Below are 23,151 nucleotides of genomic sequence, written 5' to 3'. Positions count from 1 at the left end.
CCCAATGGCGGAGGTCCCCCGCGCTGACGTCAGCCGGCACGCGCTGCCGTCCAGCTCGCGGCCAATCGGAGCAGGGCGCCGCGCGCGAGCCGGTACGGGAGGGCTGAGCAAGCTCTTATTGGTTAAACGCCGGGGAGGAGGCGGGGAAAAGCCGCAGTTGTTCCAATCAGATCGCGAGCCAGGCCTCTCTTTGATCTTGACGGACGTGGAGCGCACCCAGCAGCTTCCAGAGGGGGGTGGGCGCTCTGCGTTGATGGGCAGGGGAGGACCCAATGGGATTAGAGCGGGGAAATTTAGGGGCGGGCCCAGCCCCTCAGCGGCCTCACGCAGGCCCAGTGGCGTGAGACAAGCGGCGAGGCGGGGCCTCCCCTCACCTCCCCTCGATGGACAGCCTCGGCGACCAATAGCAGCCGCCTTCACCCGCGGGGGGGCCGAACCCTCGCGGTGACGAGCAGCCGCGCGGCCCAACCACGCGAGGCGGGACGGGGGGGCTGATTCTGGAAGCCATTACGCCAGCGTCGCGGGGCGGAGGCCGTTGAGCGGGGCCCGCCGGGTGCTCGCGGTACGCAAATTGCGTACCGTTGGCGGTTGCTAAGGGCCGGGGTTGGGGGAGGGGGGCACGCGGCCGCCACCGGGCCCTGAGGGGCCCCGGGCCCCCCCCGTCCTCCCCGCCCCGGGGCCCGGCGGGCCGGGGGGGCCCCGACCCCTCGGGGACCCCCTGAGGCGCCCCCCCCCGGAGCTCCCCCGAGGGCCATGGCGTCGCCGCCGGCCCCCCCGGCCAAGAAGCGCAAGATGAACTTCTCGGAGCGCGAGGTGGAGATCATCGTGGAGGAGCTGGAGCGCGGCAAGCACCTGCTGGTCAACCACTTCAACGCCGGCGTGCCGCTGGCCGCCAAGGCCGCCGCCTGGCACGACATCCTGCGCCGCGTCAACGCCGTGGCCACCTGCCGCCGCGAGCTGCCCGAGGTCAAGAAGAAGTGGTCGGACCTCAAGACCGAGGTGCGCCGCAAGGTGGCCCAGGTGCGGGCCGCCATGGAGGGCGGAGGCGAGAGCCAGGGCAACGGCGGCGGCGGCGGCGGCGCGGAGGGCGAGGACGCGGCGGGAGCGGCGGCCGCGCCCGTCATCCTCACGCCCATGCAGCAGCGCATCTGCAACCTGCTGGGAGAGGCCACCATCATCAGCCTGCCCGGCGGGGAGTGCGGCACGGGTGACGGGAGCGAGATCCCCATCACCGCCGCGGCCGCCACCGTCACGCTGACGCAGAGTGAGTGCTGCGCCCGCCGGAGGTGTGGTTGGAGGTCTCGTGGGGGGCCCTGCGTGGGGAGCCCCCCGGCCGAAAGGAGCCTCTGTAACAAAACGACCGTTCCCAACGTGTCCTTGCGCTGTCGGAGAGCGGCTCCAAGATATTCGTGTGCTGAAAGTCAGCCTCGACAGCTGGGGTCGGCCTCAAGGCCAGGAATTGTGTGGTCCCCTTCTCTCAGAACAAAAGCAAAGGGAGAGAGATCTCCAAGGCCGATTCCCTGGTCTGCCCCAAAGAGGAGCTGTCTGGCTGATAAGTGCCTAAGTGCCGTTCTGGGCCTTTTCTTCACCCTTCTGTCAGTTGGTGAGTGGTGCTTGGAAAGAGCCTGCTGAACTGGAGGTTGAAGAAGGATTTTGTCTAGACAGACATGGCGTGCCCTATTCCTTTGGACTTTAGCATGTACACCCCAGAAGGAAGCTTAGATGAGGGTGGAGTAGACTTAAATAGGTCATTTTGTGCATTCACTGTTTATTGTATGTTATCTCGCCGAACAGGCAGTATTTCAGTTACGTTCATTGAATAGTCCTGTAGATAAAACCGCTCCTTTTGCCGCTGCTCCTCACCCCTTTCTGTCCTTTGTTCTCAGTTCCTGCAGAGACGACCTACCACAGCCTGGAGGATGGGGTCGTGGAGTACTGCACGACAGAAGCCCCCACGACGGTTACTGCGGAGGCGCCCTTGGAGATGATGGCGCACCAGCACGAAGTATCCGCGAAACCCCAGGAGCTGAAAAGCCGAATCGCTCTGAACTCAGCCAAGCTCCTGCAGGAGCAGCGGGTGACCAACTTACACGTGAAGGAGATTGCCCAGCACCTGGAGCAGCAGAATGACTTGCTGCAGATGATCCGTCGCTCTCAGGAGGTGCAGGCGTGCGCGCAGGAGCGACAGGCGCAAGCCATGGAAGGAACGCAGGCCGCGCTCAGCGCCCTCATCCAGGTCCTCCGCCCCATGATTAAGGACTTCCGTCGATTTTTGCAGAGCAATACGCCCAGCCCTTCGGTGACTGCTGACCCCAGCCAGCCTGGGCAGCAAGATGGCATTATCCAGTGAAAGAAGCAATGATGGGACTTCTTTCTTGGAAAAAAAAAACTGCCTCCGCTGCCACTGGGGCCGGAGCGAGGGGGTGCCAGCTCTTGTCAATGTGAAACGGCTCGCCTCGGAGGCTGGCCGAGCCCAGACAGCTTTCTTTCTTCTCCGCTAATCTTATGCTAAGCTGCCTTTTCAGACTCATCGTGCAGAGGGGTAGCCGGATGTGTAATAAAGCAGGAATGTAACATTGGTTGCTTTAGTTCCCCAGAACAATAGATTTGTTTAAAAAAAAAAATAGAAAAGACGATAATTATTTTTTTATTTGTTTGAAAAACTCTCCTAAGTACGATACCTCTCTTCCTCCCCCCCCTCCCTCTCTCTCTCTCTCTCTTGCCTTTAGCTGACGTGTAACATGGAGAGCCTTGTTGTTATATCACAGTGCTGAAGCTGCCAAGGTACAGTTATTGTAAACTGTGGTGCATGGAAGGGGTGCGCTTCGGTCTCTTGCTGAAAGCATTTACTGGAAACGTGGTACCAGCGGCGGCTCAGCCTTCTCTCCGCACTGACAACTGGTGGATGCTGCTCTCGGAGCACGGAATTCAGCCCACGCAGACTAGCATCAAGCCTACGTGCAGTTCAAATCCCACCCACGTCCCCTTAGGATATAAATGGGGTTAAAAGAGTGCATTCACCTCGCGTTCTGTCTGTATGTGGCCATGAGATTTCACTTTAAACTTAGTAGAGGTGAAAATGCCGTGCCTTGGTTAGCAGACGCTGTCCTGGGGTGCGTATCGGAGGCATTTTCCTGTCACATGTGGTTGATACACACGGGCACACGCAGGTTTCACTCAGGTGGGCTTACAGGCGAAGCTCCATCTCTGTCTCACCACGCAGAGTCTGTCACCTCCCTGATCCGTTCATCCATCAAAGTGGACCTGGACTGGAGAGCTGCAGCCACGCCGTGATTCCCAGCCCTGAGGAGTCTGTCAGCCGCTCGTTTAGTGAGGTTTGGAGCGCTAATTGGGTCTGGTGGTGGTATTTGTTCCGCACTTTTCAGAGCTGGAGGCAGGTAGAGCAGCTCCTTGTTAGTCTGCTAACAGGTTAGTTCAGCCGGGTTAGTTTCCTGGCTTTGACCAGGGGTTTGAGAAACGGGCGTGAGGCTCACCTCTCCCATTTTCCTGCAGTTACACGGGGTTAGGCAGCGTTCGCAGCCACTGCTCTCTCAGTTCAGGCTGCTGGGCTCAGTCCTCACTGAGCAAGCTCGATTCACAGGGCGGTAAATGAGGTTTGTACAGACTCGGGGTAGCTTCATGACCTTTTAGACAAAAAGCTCCACGTGTACATGCATGGAAGCAAACTCCAAAAATAAAAAGAAGGAAGCAGAACTCTTCCCCATACCTTGCAGAGCGTCTCACGTTTAATAGGCTTGGTGCTTGCCAGGTGCTACTTTTGAGACTGAGCCTTTTCAGAGCCGGTATTTGCTTGCTGTTACGTCTCCTTCGGGGCTGAGAGGTGGTGAACAAAGACTGCCGAGGGAGTGAATTTGCACAATCAAACGAAACCTCTGCACGTTTTATGGTGGGATGCCGATGGGGTCCCCCGGTTGGAGCAGGAGGCGAACGGGCTCCTGCTGCCTGCCCCTGGCCTTTAGGGATCTCCTCTCATCTGCGAGTCCGATGGCGGAGAAAAGGACAACGCGGCCCCAAGGCCTTGGCCCCGGGAGGGCTCCTGACCCTCTGACACCGACAGCTCTGCGCTGAGTCAGGGCGGCATCAGCGGCGCCTTCCCACCTTGTCGGGCACCCGGCCGCGTGAGTAACGCTCGCCTGACTCCTCTCAGACTCGGTGGAGTCAAATCAATTGCTCAACTGAAAGCTATTTTTAAAGCGAAAAGCTCTGCCGTGTGTGTCGTTTTACCTCATTTGTGTAATGATCTCCCCTTTGCAAATATAAATTTTAATTAAAAAAAAAATACGGTTTTTGGTAAAGAGGCTGTTTGAGTCCATGGGCATGCTGCGGGGAAAGGTGAGTCCGTGCAACCACGGCACAGAGGGCTCCGTGAGAAACAGCCAAAGCAAGCTGTAAACAGCCACGTGTCACGGTAGGTTTTTTCCTCGTTTATGAACTTTGTGGCCTTGTATTTGCATAATTGTGGCCTTTTTTTTTTTGTATCCCAACAATAGCTTTTACAGCCTTACCTCGCAGCGCTGGTTACTGCACCGCGTGTGACAGATTCCCGAGGGACACCGATCTCCCAGCTGCTCCCAACATGGTGCAACAGCCCAAAATGAGGGACGGGGTGCCAGCCTTCCGCCCGAAATTGCAGCGCTCGTCCTGGCAGTGACTAAGCGCTGAAGCTGTGTTACTGTTTCACAGGAGTGAAGGCGATGCCCGCAGAACCACCCATTTTTCTTGTGTTTTCAGGATAAATACGGAGCTTAGTCAGGCCGCCAGCATTCGGGAGCGAGTTCCGCATGCACATTTTTGTCTCATTAAAAAGATGTGGCAACGTTTTAAGTACAGGGTGAGCACCGTGATTAGGGGCTTGGCTGTTGCTCATGTCAAGGTCATCGGGCTTGGGGAGGAAGAGAAAATGTGTCCCTTAAAGCCCAAACCAGGAGGGTCGGGCACACGGGGCGCTTACAGGGCAAACGCGTGCAGGGCATTGCGCTGAACGGGGACCTTGTGCCCGAAGCAGAACGAAAGCGAAGGGACAGCACCTCACAGACGTCCGTTTGCGCTCCTTTGCTGACCTTTTTGTACCGAGAGATTCGTGTTCAGCACCCGGAGCAGGAAAGAGCTGCGCAGGGGCTGTGATGTCCTGCCACGGGCTGCCTCGGAGGGGAGGACGAGGTGGTGAGCAGCATCCTTTGGACCTCTCGCCGCTGGAGGAACAAACACTTGTGGTGGGGCAGGAGATTGCCTGGACTCGCTGCTCAGCCTGTGGCCGAGCTGCTTGCGGCACCGCTGGCTGCTTCAGGAGCAAGAATCTGGCTGCGAAGCTCGGCCTGCGAGCGGCCTGTGCAGCTCAGGGGCGGCCTTCCAGGAGATGGCACTGCGCAACGGGGCAAGGCGCAGCGATGCTGAGCTGCAGCCTGCTGCAGGGTTCTGGGCGCCGCAGGGATGGTGCCAGGAATCACCCGAGTCCTCCAGCCCTCTGGTGGTCCTGCCTGCTCCTCTTATTGCTGGGTCTGCTCAGGTCGGAGAGCCCACGGAGGCAGAAATTCAGCGGGCAGAGCTCAGGGAGGAGGAACGCCGCCAGCCCAGGAAAATTCGGGCTGCCTGGGGCCGCGGACACGGGCTGTGATGCTGGGGCTCACAGCTCACAGCGATGAGTTCGCTGCAGCAGAACCGAGTGGGCAGGCACATGATAAAAAATGCATGAATTCCTTCATTATAACCAAAGGAACCGGTTTTAAGTCTTTTTTTTTTTCCGAGGCCGCACACGAATGTGTCAGCATCCCACGAGCGCAGAGCACTGAAATAGCTCCATCCCGGCTCTGGGAGCTGATCCTGCAGAGACAGAATGGTATCACCCGCATATTCACCTAAATTGCCTTGCCTCCTCCGACATGTTTTTAGTTTGTTGAGGCTGTTTCGGCAAGGCACTCTTCAGTTGGGCTGTTGGTTTGTTGTTTTCTTTTTTTTTTCTGTTGACATCTGAGAAGTTATTGCCAGCAGATATTGTCAACAGAAGCGTGGCGTGCTTAGCTGGAGTATGAAAATTGAGGTATTTAAGATTCTTAGTATTCCTGAAAGCATCTGACGCTTACACATACCACCAGCACAGCTTCCAGGCGAGCCAGATGAAAGCCCCCACCGCCTGCAAACCGGGTTCACGAGCCCCTGGTGCCAGTCCTGCACGGGGCAGAAGCCCAGCCCCAGCGGGGCGAGTTGCCGCTAGCTGAGATCCCACACGAAAAGCTGCCGTGGCAGGGGAAAAGCGCAGGCACCCGGTTGTTCCTGCTGTGTGTGGGGTAAAAGCAGCACTTGCCAGGGCTGCAGGCAGAAGCCTGGATCAGCAGGTCTGTTCTGGAGGTGCCGAGGGTGACACCGGGGATGCCAGCACAGGGGAAGGCTTCATAAACGCAGCACGCCCCGAGGCAAAGCGGGTTCCGCCGTGAAGGTTTTAGAAGTGGCAAAGCAGCCCCGTTCTACCGGCAGGCCTCTCAGCAAGAAGCGGAGAGCCCTGCCGCACATTCCCAGGAAGCACGGAGCAGATATGGGAACCAGCAAACACACAAAAGCCAGGCAGCTGGGTTTTCAGGTCTGGCCACGTGCTTGGGGAAAGGAATCCACCGGCTCCAGATTCCTGTGCTCCCTTTGTCTCCGTAGATAACAGGATCCCCAGACCCGGCGGGTCACAAACCCCCCAGGCAGGTGTGTCCTTTGCATGGCCAACAGGAAACCCAGCCTGGTGCAGAAAGTGAAACAGTTCCTGGCTTTCATGGTGATAAGCTCAGTTAAATATGGAACTAGTGAAAAACACAAGCAGATCAAAGTCGAGCTCGCAGCCTGCTATTAAATTAAGCGGAGAAGATGCAAGCTTAGAACAACCGTACCCCAGGAAAACCTTACAGAATCGGGGAGAGGGTGGGTTTCAGCACGCTGCAGGCAGCGCCGACACCGCTGCCGTGGGTCCTGCAGCCCCTGCCTTGCTTCGGGGGCTCCCCGAGCTCTGGGGAAGGCAGCTCCCAGCACGGCTCCGGGCAGCAGGTGCCTTTGCAGGTGCTTGGCCACCGGCAGCGCGAAGAATATTTATAGCAGAGAGCATTGTGTGGTGTCGTTTTTGTTGTTTGTTTGGTTGGGGGGCGGATGACAGGACTGGAAGCCCATTACGGCTATTACAACCGAGGTTACAGATGTAATAGAGGAGAGCCATTATGTGTTTACGCTGTTGCAGCAACCGTGTATAATTTAGTTTTCAAACTTTAATCATTTGGCTGCTAGGACAAATGGATTAGTCTGATGATGTTTTCCAGAGGAAGACGCTGATGATGTAGATTACAGGGCTTGATTTGCTCGTGTATCTGGGATTCCTCTGGGATAAGAGACAGGATCTGATGGCTCACCAAATGCATTATCTCACTTCACCTCTCTGAGTTTTATCCCTTCTGAATTTATCTTGCCTCGTTTCCTCCCTGCTTCTTTATCCTGGTACTCTAAGTTGGGAGGGAGGAGGCAAGAAAAGCTATCTCTGTTCCTGCTTGCTCCTTGGTCCAAAGACAAGCAGAGCCCGCAGATCCCAGCCCCTGGCTGGCACCTCTCTAATGGCAGCAGAGGTGAGGCCCAGCATTAAGGAGAACCCAAACCGATAAATTATCTCTGGCTGATACAATAATGCCCTGAACCAGCAAAAGTTGAGGAAGTGGTGGCAGCACTGGGGAGAGGCACCAGGAAAGGCTCGGGGCAGGGAGAGCACGGGGTAAGGACGTGGCTGAGGTTCGTGGAGCAGAGGTGAAATGGGCACAGCGGGGCTGGGGTCAGGGAAGAGCAACCACCAGCATAAAGAGCTGAGCGCTGGAGTCTGGGCTGAGCAGAATTAACGTACATCAGAGCACCCTGATCATGTATACGACCCCTTAACAAACGTTTGGACCTGGATCGGAAAATAACACAAAGCCAGTGGGATGGCGGATAGGCAGAGACGCCGCTCCCCATATTCCCTCTGCTACCTGCACGGGGCCCAGGCTGACCGATGGGCTCCGGCATCCCTCCCAGCAGGGCTCACCAGAGACCTTCAGAGAAGTACTGCCCCTTTAAAAAATGTGGCTTTGTCCAGAAATAATTATGCAGCATAAACACAGAAAAATCAACAGGGTGAATTTCGAACTAATAGAGATGTAATCTCGAAGTCATGAGGCTGCCTTTGTTAGGAAAATATACATACCCCTGAGAATCGGCTATGGTTGCTACATTACACACTGCTCAGCAGCTCTCTGGGCACTTTTCCAAATCAGTTTATTTTTAACATCAGTCACATTATACCATTAATTATAAAAAACACTGAGGTTTTCAAGAGAAATTTCTGCTAAAACTGCAGAGTAAATATGCGTGAGAACAGCGAGGATTAAAAGCTCTGCAAACTTTACCATGTGAGGCTGTTGCTACAAACAAGAGAAGTCCTCCAAGGAGGTTATTTATCAGAGTGAATCACAGCAGATAACACGAGGCCTCCTCCCACACTGCAAACAGAAAGATCATTTGGCCTTTACGTAGCGATGGAAGTGAAAGATTGACACGTCTGTCGGTGGTATGCTCGGGGAATGAGAAGTGTGAGGGACTGGGCTGGATTCTTCAGATGCTTCCCGCATTCAAGCATCCCAGCTTACAAATATTAAATATTTAGCAGGCTGAGCTCCTTCTCAGTAAATTAACAAACAAAGTGAAAAAAACAGCCCATTTCTACCGACGTCTTAAGGCACTGAAAGCGCTGAATATCAACTGATGGGATGGATTCAATCCCTACCTTTAAAGCAGCCTCCACAAACCCTGCTATGTGGGAAGGCTGACATCTCCTGCGATGGTTTCACTGCACCAACACGATAAACGTTTTCCCAGTCCTAGGTTTGTGTATCTGTTTAACCTGGTAAACAAGAATCGGAACAAAGCATTTGGTCTAATCCAGTGCTGTCCAGGTATGTTGCTGTGCACTTTTCCTAGCAGATTTACTTTTAAAAGACTTATTCTGTGGTAAAATTATTTGATAGCTCTGATATTGTCTGCATAGATGGCAAAGATTAAAGGCAAGGAGTCTGGGCATCAAAGCTTGGCAAAAAGAGCGAGGACTCCCAGCCTTTCATCCAGGCTTTGCCAGACATGCAAATCAGCCTTGGGAAAAGTCCCTCCCACAGGAGCCTCAACTTCTCTGCAACGCAGCTTCTTCGGCACATCCCTAACCTTAAAAAATAGGCAAATCATGTTGATGATCGCAGACTCCTCCGGGACAAGGAGAGACATTTTGTTCCGCTTGCCCTCAAACAATGGAATCCTGCCTAACCAGGGATCCCAGCCGCAAGCCCGGGACAGGGCAGCAACGCCTAGCACCAGGAGGGAGCCATTTTGGCGAGGAGATGCATTGAACTGCTTGCCACATCTCACACACAGAGGGCCAGGCTCCGGCTGTGGGCTTCCTTCCTGCTGCAGCCATCCCAGGCTGGTCAGCCTGACCCACGGCCCGCTCCTCGGCACCTGGAGGCCACTGAGGACGGGACGGGCACACATCCCAAGGCCGTCATTGCTGCCTCCCCCATCGCCTCAGCCCGGCCTGCAGGGAGGCGCAGACACCTCAGCTCGCCCCCAGCGTCGTGCTGCGGGCCCTGGGGGCTGAGGTGTGCCTCAGCGAGCCCTGCCATCCTCTCAGCGAGCCCTGCACACCCCGGAGCCTACAGGGGGGGACCTCATTGCAACCTTTCAGGACTTGAAGGGGGCTTGTAAAAAAGACGGGGAGCAACTCCTTGCTCGATCTGATAATGACGGGATAAGGGGAATGGTTTTAAACTAAAAGAAGGGGGATTTCGATTAGAGATCAGGAGGAAATTCTTCACTCAGAAGGTGGTGAGGCACTGGTACAGGCTGCTCATAGAGGCTGCGGGTGCCCCATCCCTGGAGGTGCTCAGGACCAGGTTGGATGAGGCCCTGGGCAACCTGGTGTGGTGAGTGGCATCCCTGCCATGGCAGGGGGGTTGGAACGAGATAATCTTTGAGGACCCTTCCAACCCAGGTCATTCTATGATTAAACAATTATTTTAAAAGCCTCCTCGGGGCTGTTCAGCCCTAGGAAGGGCTTTCAGCACCCCACTGTGGGGCAGGAAGGCCCCATGACGCCCCGGCCGCACACAAAACCCCATCCCACCGCGGCGACCCCCGGGGCCGCCACAGAGCCCCCCGCTTCCCTCCCACCCCCTCAGCCTGGAGGGGAGGGACTTCCCCAAACAGAGAGCCCCCTCCTCCAATCCCCGCGCGCCCTTCCCCGCCCCTCTCCCAAAACAACCAATCACCGCCCTTTTCTACCCTCCCCGCCTCTTCTCTCTTACCCAATGGGGCCGCGCCGCTCTCGCCCTTCCCTCCCCGCGGCCCCGGGGGAGGAAGGTGGCGGAGGGGAGGGGGCGCGCTACCCAGCGTAGTGCTGCTATTCACGAAGCGGCGCCGTACCTCGGCTCTGCCTTGCGGCCCCTTGAAGCGTTGGCGTAGCGGCCGCAATTGGCGTAGCGCTCGGAGCGGCGGCGGCGGCGGCGGGGCGCGGAGCGGGCAGGAGGCTGCGGGCGGGGGCCGGGCCCAGGTCGGTGCGGGGCCGGGGGCGGGAGGGGGGCTGCCGGGGCTGCGGCTCGGGGCTCGGCAGGGGCTCGGCAGGGGGGCAGCGGGGGGGGGCCCGGAGGCTCCCGGTGGTGCGGGGCAGCGGACGGGGGACCCCCGGGAGCCGCCTGGGGACCCCCGGGAGGCGCTTGGAGCCCCCCCGGTCCCTCTGGGAGCCCCCCGGGTGCCTTCTGGGGTCCCCCGGGTCCCTCTTGGAGCCCCCCGGGAGTCGCTTGGGGTCCCCCGGGTCCCTCTTGCAGCCCCCCGGGATCGTTTTGGGGACCCCCGGGTCCCTCCTGGAGCTCCCCGAGTGTCTCTTGGGGACCCCCGGGGCCCCTCTTGCAACCCCCCGGGATCCTTTTGGGGCCCCTCGGGTCCCTCCCGGAGCCCCCCCGGAGCCCCTCGGGTCCCTCCCGGAGCCCCCCCGAGCCCCCCAGCTGTTCGGGCAGGGCTGTGACCGCAGGAGCCCCGCTCTCCCCTCTCGCCGGCATTTTCATCCTCAGCATCCCTTGGGGGCTGCTCCGCGGTGACAGCCTCGGCCCTTCTCTGCCGCCCGGCCCCTCGGCCTCGCAGCCAAGGTGTCGCTGAAATCCGCAGCGCAACGAGCGCCTCCGGCCCCCCAAAACCCAACCGTCTGGGGCTGAGCTGGTGCTGGGGGAAGGCGGCGTGAGGCGCTGGGCAGGCAGGCGGTGACCTGGTTCGGTGGTGCCGTGCAATCCGGAGCAGGCTGCCTCCTTTTGGTCCTTTTTCCCCCTCCGCGCCGGGCGCTCCGTTTATAAGATACAGGTGCTGACGCTTAGGGCTGGTGGGGGGAAAAAGGGAAAAGAAACAGGTTTTGCGTTTCTCGAGGTGTTTTTGTGCGTTCTCGCCAGGCTACGTGTTACGCTGGTCTGCTCTGCAAAGCGCTCCTGGAGACGACGGGTGAAAATGGAGCAGATTTTTATTAGCTGCTTTGCAAACAGAAATTATGAGGGGGATGATGACAGCGGCGAAGCTTGCCCTAGGCAAAAAGGGGACAGAGGATATGGGGAGCGGGCTAATTGGGGCCATACCTCTTAAGATTGGTATGAGTCTGGGCTGAATATTACCCATCCAAACAGGTTTTAGAGGAGGGGGAGGAGCCCGTGACTGCCTGGGTCTAATTTCCTCATTTCCCTCCCAAAGGCTGACCTGAAGACCTGCATCAACGAGCTGCGCAGGAAGAGGAGAGAGAAACTGGAAGCTCTCTGCATGTGCTGCACGCAGACCTAAGGCTTCTTCAGAGACTCAAGATGACATCCCATGAGAGATGCTTTCTGGAGGGGTTCTGCTGAAGACGGAGCGCAGCAGCCTCCAACGGGGACAGCTCCTGCTGGTCTGGAGCTGAGACTTGCTTCTCTCCCTTCCTTTTCCCTCGGAGATGTTGCAGAGGTTTAACCTGACCTCCCCCTCCTCACCTGAAGCCTGCCGTGGCGATGATCCAGCAGCCCGATCCGACCACCAAAGAGAAGAGGATTGCGCGTTTGAAGCCGGGCCGTCGTTGTAACTGAACTGGAATTTACTCCCCGCGTACGCTCCTGGAGCGAGAGCTGTTCCTCCGCTCGGCTGTGTGCGTGCTGAGCCGCTCCTCCCTGTCTCGTCTGGAGTTCCTGGGCTTTCCACGCTGAATTTGCCCATGGCTTTCCTGATGAAGAAGAAGAAATTCAAATTTCAGACAAGTTTTACTCTGGAAGAGCTGACTGCTGTCCCCTTCGTCAATGGGGTTCTGTTCTGTAAAATCAGGCTGCTGGATGGAGGAGACTTTGCTAGCTTGTCTACCAGGTAAGCAGCTGCCTGCGGGCTCGCCTCCTGGCTGTCCTTCTTTTCCTGGTTATTCTTTAATTGAGCGGATTGGCATTCGGCTACCTCTTGCCTACCCCTGGGTGTGATTTCAGGAGTTCTGTGGTAGGGCCACACCATCCTCCAGAGTCAGGGAAGAACACAGCTGGGTATTGTTGGCTGCTCAGGGCTGGATGGGATTTTTCAGAGGCGTGGGGAGGAAGGGAGCAGGAGGTCGCACCCCGAGAGAGACGGGGTTTAGGGATGAAATCCTCTCCTGTTTTTTTCACCCCTCTTACCCCAGTTTTCACGTGCTATTTCAGATGTTTTGCTGTATTGCCTTCATGCCTGATTTGAAACTTAGCTCTGAAGAAAACCACGTCCAGCCAACCAAACCGACCCTTTCTAACTTTGCTCTCCCCATTTGTTTCTGAGCTGCTGTTGTTGGTGAGAGTGGAAGTAGCTTGCTTTGCATTGCAAATTGCTGTGCAAGGGAAAACTGCTGCCTGGAGTCAAAGTTGTCAGTGCTAAAGATACAGTTTATCTCCTTGAACAAATGCCATCGCGTCTCCCAAGTTTATAGCTGCAATACTTCCTTTTTAAAACGATTTCTCACATCGGGATCAGTCTGCTGCACATTTTAGAAGGTTGTTTGCCATCCTGTATTGGCATTTCTCAGGCTCCTTCAGGCAGATCTGTCCCCACTCCTGCTGCTAATTGCTAATAAAAACTTGCTTTGTTTCCAGCTCTGCACATAGATTATCACCAGCAGTGTGTAAACGCAGATTCCGTAACAGCCTGGACTTGCTTTCTTTCTGCCTCAGTTTGTGAAGGAAGCCTTCAGTGGCTTTCAAACTTGTTTTTTTGCTTTCCTGAGTGAGTGCTTGTATTTAAAGGTACAGTGTGAGTTTGCTGGTAACTGTTCTATCGCAGAACTAAAGCCTGTTTTGGTCTGGTTTTCTTCCTTGTGGTGCTGTGCATTGAGCTTTCTTATTTTGGGAGAGAAGACTTTATTGGACGAGTGTAAAACATTTGTCTTGGAAGTAGAAGTGGTAGGGCATTGCTCAAACCTTTTCTTTTTTTTTTTGGGAGGCATGGTGCAACCTCATCTGAAGTCTATAGAAACTGTGGGCATGGAACGCGTCCAAAAAGGGACCGTGAATTAATTTCTCTTTTGAAGAAAATCTGTCAAAAGAGCTTTTCCTTACAGCCTTCCCCCCTGAGGCTGGGTCCTTGCGCTTGGTGGAAGCGGCTTATCTAAGGAATTCACACAGTATGTGAACTTGGGAAGGAATTAACCCCTCCGCTTCCCGGAGCCGCGGTGAACCGAGTTGAACTGGGGGTGGCTCAGGAAAAGCCCGTGCTAGGAAACGTCCGTCTCCATCTCCTTGCTGCCCTCAAAGGCAGCTTTGGGAGCGCAGTGCGGGTGTTTGCGGGTGCTGCCAGCCGTGTGGGTTGCGTGGGGCTGCTTTCCGAGCTGGCTGGGGTTCAGCAGTGCCCTGTGCGTGGTGCGTTGCAGATCACAGCCGTGCTCCAGCACCGACATCAGCTGTAATTCAAACCAAACGCGGACACTGAGCCCGAGTGGCCTGGTGGCTCACAAAGGAGCGGGGGGAAGCAGGCAGCTTGGTTTGCTGCCTTCCCCTAACCTGCCTGCGGTCTGAGAGCACATGGAAACCTGTTCCTGCTGGAAAAGTGACGGCTCTCGGTGGTATTGAGTCATTTGACCTTTTCCAAATATTTTCCCCTGTTGCAGTTAAAGAAACTTGGAGAGGGATGGATTTCCAGGAACAGTGAGGAGCGGTTACTGCACGGAGAGGCTCCCTGGCCATGCCTTGGCTCTGCTCTACGCTCGAGTCCTGGTCCGTGACCTTTTTGAGATTGTGTGGATCTGGGGAAGGATCCTGTGGTTGTTTGTCTGAAATCAGCCACTTCCAAAAATGATTGTGTTTGGAGTGGAGTTCTGTCGGGTCATCTTGCGATGAACCGCTTGGGTACAAGTGTAGGTGTGTGCCCTGCAGTCCCTTTGGGCCTCTTTGGTCTGTGGCAATAAAAAAAGGTGTGCAGCTGTGACCGAGCAGACCAGGAGCTCCTGGTGTCTGTGTGGTTTCAGAGAGTTGATCTGGACGAGGTGTCTGTCCCACGCCATTCAGTCTGTGAACGGAGGGGGCAGGAGTAGGTGTAGGATGCGCCAAGTTGGGTTTTCTTTTTTCCTCAATTAAGCGACTTATGACGAGGAACAGAGAGGGTTGTCTGGGAAGATAAGGTTCTCCAGGGACCGAGGTTTTTCAGGGTGTTCTCAGCGGGTAACCTGAAAGCGGGTGTACGTCTGTGGTGAGCCTGGAGCTGCCGGGCGGCAGCAGGTTCAAGTGACCTGTGGGCAGGGCGCCTTGGTCCTGAGTCCCCTGGGGTCCCTGAGGGGAACCTGGCTGAAGTGCCTTCAGAAATACCCTCTTAGGAATTGAGGGCACTCTGGAAGAGGTCCAGGTCCTGCCAGCACATTGCCTTGAGGATCCGTCTCTCGTTTTTGCGTTTTTTCTATTTTTCCTCACAGGCAGGTGCCCTCTTTCCACGCCTGCTGGGTTAAGGCCTCACGTTAGACCGCGGGTATCTCAGTGACTCGAGCTGCAGCCGTAAATTTCCCTTCACCCTTCCCTCCTCCTCCTCCTCTGTTTGTAAAATCGTCTCCTTATGTTCTGGCAGGTCTTCTGAGGATAAGACCAGCTTCAGCTTACAGCGCTCCGCTTGGCAGACCCCCGCGGTCTGTGGCCCTGCCGCTGCTGGATTCTGGAAGTCGGTCTTCTGGAAGCGCGCCTGGGCCAGGTGTAGGCCGGGCAGGTGCCGTTTCCCCACGGGGTGGTACCGGTCCGTGCCTCGAAGGCTGTTAATCCCGGTACCGAAATAGCCCAACCGCCGGCGAGTTCAGCTGCCTCCCAAGTAGCTTTAAAAATAGCAGGCGCGGAGCCGCGGGGATGTGCTCATGGCAACCGTCTCTGCGAAGCAGATGGGCTGCTGCGTCGTGCACCGGGTCGGAGCTTTCCGAGGGGGTGTGCACCTCTGTTCCTAGACAGATGATGGTGAAACAGCCCCACCGGGAGGGCTCGGGTCCGGCGGGGCGAGGGATCGGGTCCGAGCGGCTCGCGGGCGGCTGTGGCTGCGGGGTCGGCCAGGAGCACGGCTGTCCCAGCGAGGGCCTGAAGCCACAGCCCCAGGGAGCTCGTGTGCTTACGTCTTCGGGTATTACAGCAGAGGAAGAGTTGATTAACGCCCCCCTTGCTTACGGTGTCAGTTAATGCCGAGTGGCGGCCAGCTGCTCTTCCCCCCGCTGCTGACTGACTTCTGGCAAGGAGCGCCGCTGGTGCCTGATGTAAAGGGGGGGAAGGCCAGGTGTCAGCCACGGAGTCCCGACACCTCGTCCTGCCTTGTTCCGTTAGCTTGCCAGCGGTTTCACTCTGGTATTTCTGGACTCAAAGGAAGGGATTGTATTCTGAAAGCCCCTGGCTGACTCCAGTGGGAAGGCTTTTGCAAGAGCTTAACGACATTGAGGGCATTTCCCACCTTCCACGTCATCTTCTGAAGGCAAAAAAAAAATCCCAACTTCCAGCCCAGGCAGTGGTTCTGTCCACCTCAGGCTGTTTCCTTAGGGAGCACGCTCTCTCGAGCATGTTTGGCGTTTCAGCCTGGCTTTCTGGTCCTGGCACTGCGGCACCAGTCAGACCAGAGACTGGATTTGGCCTCCTGCAGCCCAGCAGCCGCTCGTACAGAGGCTTAAGTGGAGCAGTCATGATCTGGGAAGAGCCGTCCCTGCCTGTTAGGGTGGTCTGGCCTCCGAGTTTTTCGGTGCTGTAGCTTGAACCAAGAACGTTGTTACAGCTTGTAATTGAGTATGGGTGAGAGGCCGCTTCCTGCTCCATGTGCGTGTAAAGCTGCGCCCCGGCAGCCAGAGGAAATGCTGGGGCAGGCTGCTCGTACCGGCAGCTCCACGTGGATTAAGGTCAGCGTTTGTGCAACTGCCGTCCTCGGGTGGTAGCGTCCTAGAGCTGCCCGCTTCCCTGCTGCGGGGGGATGTAAAGCATCATTGTCTTAGTCATAGGCACGGCCACGCTCCTTTCTGTAGGACATCAGGAAACGGGAGAAGCGGTGCCCTGACTGACTGGTGAATCAGGAGCTTCTCTTAGGGCAGGTGCAAGTCGCACCGCCTCTGAAATCCAGCTGTCTGTGGTGCGAGTCAGAAATCAACTAATTCACTGTCCTCGCATAAATAGCCATCGTGCCTGATGCTAGAGATCCTTCAGGTAACTAAGTTTACCCTCGTTGGCTCCTTCTGGCCAGAAGAGCGTTACATTTGGCTCACCAGCGACTACAGGACTGATTCAGCCCAGCGGGGATGTAAATCTTCACCGCTGCCTGCCTTAAAACAAAGGCGAGGTGACTGGTTTCTTCTGGAGTCAGCGTCTCCAGGAGGGGAAGAAAACCAGCAGTGGCGAAAGGAGAGGGCTGCTAGAGCGTGTGTTGTGATAATCTTTTAAAGTGCTCTTGTTGCAAATGTGTCTGAAAACGTAGGCCTTCCCCGTGTGTAAACATATTCCAAATGTATGGGTCGAGAGAGCGAGTGTTAACGCTCCGGAGCAGCTTCTTTGCCTTACACGTGGTAACCTCCTGCTCTTGGCCGCAGCCTCAGGAAAGGGCTGGGAGTGTTGGTGGAGAGGCGTCTGGATGCAGCCTCTAGAAATGGCTTGCAGTAAAACCCAGCCTAGGTCAGCACAGTTAAGGCGTAACACCTGCACCCCTTTGTTTTCTGAAACAAACGTAGGGAAACCAGGCAGCAGAGATGAGAAAAAGGGGGTTTAGAATCATAGAATCATGAGCTCTGTGACTGTAAACGTTTGGGTGCAGGCTGCTTTCAGGTTTCCCCCTCGGAGCTGGCAGTGCCCGACACCTAACGTTTAGGATCAGCCTTACCTGCGCGAGCTGAGCAGCCCGTGGCTCCGAGAGTTGCTCCTCGGGGCTGGGGCCCTGCAGCCCGATGGATTTACGGAGTGGCAATTAAATCAGCTCTGGCCGAGGACAAGGGCAGGTAGCAGAGGGTGCCCCCTGCTCCCCTTAAGCCCCATATTTATTTCTGAAATACGGGGGGAAACCTAAATGGCTTCCAGCCTGTTTATCCTCTGTGCTCTTTAGCTGCCGTCGGTGTTGACTCTAGCTTTGAAGCTGTATTTGGGAGGAATTGGTGCACGCCTTCGGGAGCCTGTGGTCTCTGCACGGTTGTTGGTGTTTTAATAGGCCGTAAGCTGCCAACAGCAAGTTGTGCTGGTGCTAGTTTCTAGATAAATGAGGCAGGCACAGATTTATTTCTTACTATTTTATTGCAGGGAGCTACATCTGCTAGCATTTCAGGAGAGATCTCGGGCTTCTCCCTCACATCAGAAACCCCTTCCACTGCAAGGCACGTCTGTCCGCTCGGGAGCACGCAGGAACGGCGCGGTGAGCTCTTGCACCATCACCTGCGCTGGGCTCTGCGAGGTCTCCTTCCGTGCGAGGACAGACGGATGTGGCTCTGCGTGGCCTCCCTTTTCAAACAGGATACGTTCCGCATCCTCTGTGCGCTGCCAGCCCTGCCCTGTCAGAGCTGGGGCTGCAGCCGTCTCTGAAACGGGTCAGGAATTATTCTCTAGCTCTTTACATAATAAATCAGCAGCCTTTAGGAATATCCTGGACCAAGGTTTGGATCTGCTGTTTCCTTTGTGACAGCCCAAAGGCTCATATCAGAAATCCGTGCCGTGTTATTTCAGGTGGCTGCGTGTCGCCCCCCCCTAGCACCAGCTGCCCAACCTGCAGGATGAGAGGTGTTTTTTTTTTTCTTGCAGGTTGTTCACATGATGCCTTTGTGCACTTGCTGGGGGACACGATGCACATCAGCACCCTGACTTGGCATCGTGAGCTCTGGTACCACGCAGCGGGACTCAGCATGCCGTCCTAGCGCCCGGGTCTGAAAGGCTCTTCCCACTGGCAAACAGTTGTGCCTGTGTTCGCTGGATGAACGGCCTTGTTGTTCGGTGTATTTTTAATCCGATGAGCAAGAAAGGGAATTGTTCGGAGGGATTCGAGAGCGCTGATCTTCACGGGTGTCACTTTCACGTGCTTCTCGTGAGTCTCCAATGTAGCTCCATTGATAAGGCTGAGATGAGGAAAAGATAAGAGGAAAGGGGACGGGGATGAGGAGGAAAACGAACAGGAAGCGCATGGAGACTGGAGGCTTGGGAGGAGGCAAGTGCTGAAGAGACAGGATATTCTAGATAAGCCACAGCGTACATGGTCTCTGTAGCGGATGCTTTCCCTGCAGACAAAGTGGGCTGGCAGGGCAGCAGGATTACGCCTTTCCTTTGAGTTCATCACACTTCGTTGCTGAGAGGAGGCCGTGTGCTAGGAGGTCCCGTGTTGTTGCAGGAGATGGGACTGAAGCTAAAAACACTTCCATTGCTGTACGCTAAATAAGAAATGAACGCTGTCTGTTGGGGCTGAAAGCACCGAGGTTGCTTACGTGGGAGGAAGGAAGAGAGCACGTGGATTTACTGTGCTGGAAGGACCAGAAAGCTGCAGCATGAATTAGTAATGCAGCTTTAGAGAGCTGCAGAAACCATCGCCCTGCGTGTGGTCGGTAACTAGCCCCAAAACGTGCTCTATAAAATAATAAGAAACCTGCTAAAGCTAGAAAACGTTTTGGGGATTACAGCTTCCCAGAGCTGTGCGTTAGTTGAAACGAGGCAAGTCCCTTCTCTTGCCATTCAGTGTACAAAATGTAGAAAATGAAGTTTGAGGTCTCATTTAGGGCCTTTTATCAAGCATTAAACTCCAGTCTGGCTTCGCGATGGAAAAGCAGAGCAAGGAACCCACAGGAGGAGAAAATCCCGTAAATGGGACGCGGCCTCAGGGCTTCAGTTTGGGGTAGCCACCTCCGTTTTGCTTCCAGAATAAAACTTTAGGAAGTGACTGCTGCGAGCTGATCACTACTGGCTACTGGGTTAATGATCAACAGAGGCTGGCGCATGGGGAAGGGACCGGCACGTGCCTGCCTACACCGTGCCCTGCGGCTGGAGATCCCATTCCTCCTGAAGTGCAAGTTGGGAGTGTGAGCACCGCAGAACCAGAGGCAGAACGAGTGCTGCCGGGGGTTTGCTTACCCTCTTCTCTGCCCAGTCACTTCTGTTTCCAGTCCCTCGGGGATAACATTGCTCATCGCGATGTGCCGATGGCTGGGAGAAGGGGAAGGAAAGGCTTGTCTGGAAAAAGCAGGCTTAGAGTTTTATTCCCCCTGCCACCAGCCTCCTATCAGACTCTTTCAGGCTTTATTCATGCTAAGCAAAGGCGAGGTTAGGTGTGATGCCAGGGTTTTCAGTGGCTTTCACCATGCTTTTTCTGTTTCTTCTGCTAGTTCTTCCCATCATCACGCAGACTGTGCCTGCACGTTGCTGACTGTGAGGCAGGAGTGTAGGATATTATTTATAATCCAGCAATCTTTTCAGGTTTCTTAATGCTCCATCGCACCGGCACGAAGCAGTGGCTGAGCTTTTTTACTGCTGTAGCCTGGCTGTACCGGGTCCTGCTCATGTCCTGCTTCCAGGCTGAGCAGCGCGGGCTCCTTTGGGGACAGGCTGCCTGCCTCAGTACAGATCATCATGCAGCAGCCCCTCTGTAGGGAAGCTCTCTTCCTGGCTTCTGCCAGTGGCCTGTTAGGTTTTATTTCATACTTTGGTAACGCCGGGCAGTTGCATCTGCATAAACGCTGAATTCCTTTCGAGAGCTGCTCATCGTGTGCCTTCAGTAGCCTGCAGTGCTCCTTGCCCCAGGGAAACACTGCGCTGTGGGGCAGTGGATTTCCTATAGCTGTTTTTACATTTGCTTCCAGCTTTGTGAAATACCCTGCTGGTGGTGCTGGGGGTAGCTGATGGTACGCCGTTTGGCCGCTGTTCTCTTTAAGGTTGCTTTCTGGCGTAGGTTTACGGCAATGCCATGCGAGCGTGACTGCTCTTTCAAAACAAACCTGCGTGTTGCCTTCCCTCCAGTAGGGATTCCTGCTCGTCTCCGGTTGCAGCGGCTCTCAGCAGAGGAGAATCGCGGAGATGTGTCTGAGTACTGCCGGTGGTGACAGCCTCGGGGGAGGTAAATACTCTCATCCTCCAAAACCCGCTCCTGGCAGGCGAGCAGCGAGAGCCTAGCCTAACATCTCCCGGTGGCACAGCCAGCACAGGCTGATGTGTCACCAAGTGCAGCACTTTCCCTCGTTCTGCTCTTAACCGAGATGTAATTTATGTAATTACCTTTCTCTGATTAGGGTGCTGTCAGTGCAGTGTGAGCGTGCCGTTACGTCACGGGGTATCGGTCCCAGAGAACTGCTTTTAGCTGGAGCTGCGGGTCTGGGGCAGCTGAAGCCGATCCGACTGCTGCGTCTCCGTCCCCCTGCTCTCCCCCCGTGCTGGCTCTGGCACTCCTCTGACCTCACCATTTGTGTTAAACTGATAAAATCTAGCCAAAAGGCAATTCGTCCTTCTCTGCCGGCTCTGCGTATTGAAACAGCGTGACACCGGGGCTGACGCACGCAGGAGTCGAGGCAAGAGGAAAAGATGGGAAAGGAGAACGGGGCCCGGCAGCGCTGAGACTCCCAGCCTGTTGCCACCGGGATGGCGACGAGTCAGGGATGCAGCAGGCTTTATTCAGCAGCTTTCTGTCATTCGCAGACCTCTGCTGAGCAGCCTTCTTGCAGAAAAGCAGCAACAAATAATGACGGAAGGGCCTGAGGTACAGTGAGAACGCGTCTGTACCTTGTCCTTAAAGCCTTGTCCTTAAACGCAGTGACCTGGTTCGTGCTGCTGAACAATGCCTTTATAAACGAACCGTCATAAAACATCCGTGATGGGATGGAAAAGCTGGTCTTCACACACAAAGGGATGTTTTCCTGGACTATTTTATTGTTTTTGACGAAATGTGTACTGTGTAGAGGTGATTCACAGCGGAGCATGTCTGGGCACAGCAGGGTGTTACCTCTTGGGTAACTAAACATACTTTTAGCACCGGGGTTGACTTCAGGCAGCTTATTTACTGAAGAGCTCTTCAGCACACTCGAGCCAAATTGCAGTGATGTTACATCACGCGGTATTAATGAAATTATTCCCGAAATGAACTTGGCCTCGTGTGCAGGTTAATTTACACTACAAAGGCTTCTCTGGTACGGCTACGCTGGCGAAGTCTTCTGGTTGAAACGGGGCTGATACTGGCACAACGCGTAGCTTGAATAGCTGAGCTTCAGCATGGCTTCCTGTGCCATAAATCTGCCTTGGAGGCCAACAGATTTGTTCAGTGCACGTCGCTTGTAGCGGGGATTTTGTTCCTGGTCTTGTGGCGATTCCCTCTGGAGTTCTCATTTTTCCAGACTTGCTGTCCCAGCAAAGCCCTGGAATATCCCATCCCAAGACCCATGTCTTGATTTTTCATCTCAGTGTGTGTGAGGGGCTTGGTTTTTTTGCTTGGAAAGGTGGCTTTCTTTTTTATTTATAAGAGCACTCTGTTCACAAGCACAGCTTTCTTGCAGCACGGAGTCGTGGCCATCTCTTGTACCCCTCGTGGTAGGGACACTACCAGAGTTTTCCTTGCTGGATTTTACGTTGCTGTCTTTCTTTAGTAGGAGCCCAAATTTAGGCAGCAAAAGGCAAAGCTGGAATCTCTCAAATTGACAGCTAACACTTAGGGGATGAAGCAAGTTTATAAATATATCAGCAGCGGATAATCGGTGAATCTTCATTTCACATCTACAGGCTGCCACAAGCAAAAAGCTTCCCAAGCTTCGGTGTTACAGAAACTTGTGGTGTCCCGGAGAGACGGTGAAGTAATCTACCTTCGCCTTGCAAGCGCCTGTTCGGAGCAAACCTGTGGGGTTTTCTGAAGCTTTGGTTCCTTTATCTGTTAGAACTACGAGGCAGATTTCTGTTGTGATTTGTCCAAAGGGCACACGGGTACTGGGGGATTTGGGAGGCTTTCTTTTCTCCTCTCCAGTCCCACAGAGGTTTCACCCTGGGGTTGCTTGCGCCCCCAAATCCTGCTGGCTTGTGCAGTAAGCTGAGCGTCGGAGCTCAGGGCTGACCTGGGCAGACCAAGCGAAATCTGCAGTGCAGAGCTGTTCCTGGTGTTTTCTGTGAATACTCGTGCGTTTGCTTACGATAAGAAAGCTCCGGTGATGGATTTGGCAGCCTGGCACCTGACTCTCGCTGGGCTAATCCAGCTCCAAATGAGTCTATCAGAACAATAGAGGTGGGAGTCGGGGTGGTGACTCAGTGCGTGCTCGGGTTTTTTATAAAAAGCCAATGCGTCTTCCCGCATTCGATCTGCGCGTTGTTACAGACTCGTATTTCAGTAACTGAGTCACCCATCCAGCTATTCCTTCCTTTACACTTAAGAGTTTGGGTTTTTGCTCCTGGCGCACGGCCCTGGCCGCTGACCAGAAGGCACTTGTGTGCTGGGGATGTGGCGAGCAGCCCTCGGATGCGTGCTGCTCCGGGCTGCTCCAGCTAAAGCACAGCGTGTAACAGTAGGTGTGTTGCACGATATTTCCTGCTACAGGCCCTTCTCGTCCTTGCTCCAGCTTTTCTTCTCCGATTCAAGAGGACAGAACAAAATACAGCCCCCTCAAAGCTGGCTGTGCCACGTGTCCCCTGGCTGAAGTGCCCTGTGTGCATCCTC

At 55.3% G+C, this 23,151-nt stretch overlaps 2 protein-coding genes across 4 annotated transcripts in view; both read left to right on the top strand.

Annotated features, from left to right (window-relative positions):
• The first annotated feature begins 497 nt into the window (after positions 1-497).
• Positions 498-4,316, top strand: NAIF1 (nuclear apoptosis inducing factor 1). The gene is made up of 2 exons (XM_013182766.3): positions 498-1,264; positions 1,887-4,316. Exons 1-2 carry the CDS (start codon positions 754-756, stop codon positions 2,348-2,350), a joined length of 975 nt encoding a protein of 324 aa, XP_013038220.2. The 5' UTR covers positions 498-753; the 3' UTR covers positions 2,351-4,316.
• A 6,154-nt stretch (positions 4,317-10,470) lies between these two features.
• EEIG1 (estrogen-induced osteoclastogenesis regulator 1) overlaps positions 10,471-23,151 on the top strand; it is a 36,887-nt gene continuing 24,206 nt past the window's right edge. For 2 of the 3 annotated variants that reach the window (XM_066980827.1, XM_066980825.1), the window contains exons 1-2: positions 10,471-10,609; positions 11,788-12,423. In XM_066980827.1, coding sequence (XP_066836928.1) covers positions 12,278-12,423 — 146 coding nt within the window. In that variant the 5' untranslated portion in view covers positions 10,471-10,609; positions 11,788-12,277. Of the gene's footprint in view, positions 10,610-11,276; positions 11,410-11,787; positions 12,424-23,151 lie in introns of those variants that run through there. The other variant, XM_066980826.1, reaches the window with a different exon arrangement.

Source organism: Anser cygnoides, chromosome 20 (genome assembly GCF_040182565.1).
Source record: "Anser cygnoides isolate HZ-2024a breed goose chromosome 20, Taihu_goose_T2T_genome, whole genome shotgun sequence".
Lineage (NCBI taxonomy): Eukaryota > Metazoa > Chordata > Aves > Anseriformes > Anatidae > Anser > Anser cygnoides.
This window is presented reverse-complemented; position numbering and strand designations above follow the sequence as displayed.

What these genes read in the sequence shown, in the direction of transcription:
- NAIF1 (XM_013182766.3), top strand. Translation starts at nt 754, where the DNA reads ATGGCGTCGCCGCCGGCCCCCCCGGCCAAGAAGCGCAAGATGAACTTC. An exon ending in CACCGTCACGCTGACGCAGA is followed by an intron (nt 1,265 to 1,886) that starts GTGAGTGCTGCG and finishes CTTTGTTCTCAG; the next exon opens with TTCCTGCAGAGACGACCTAC.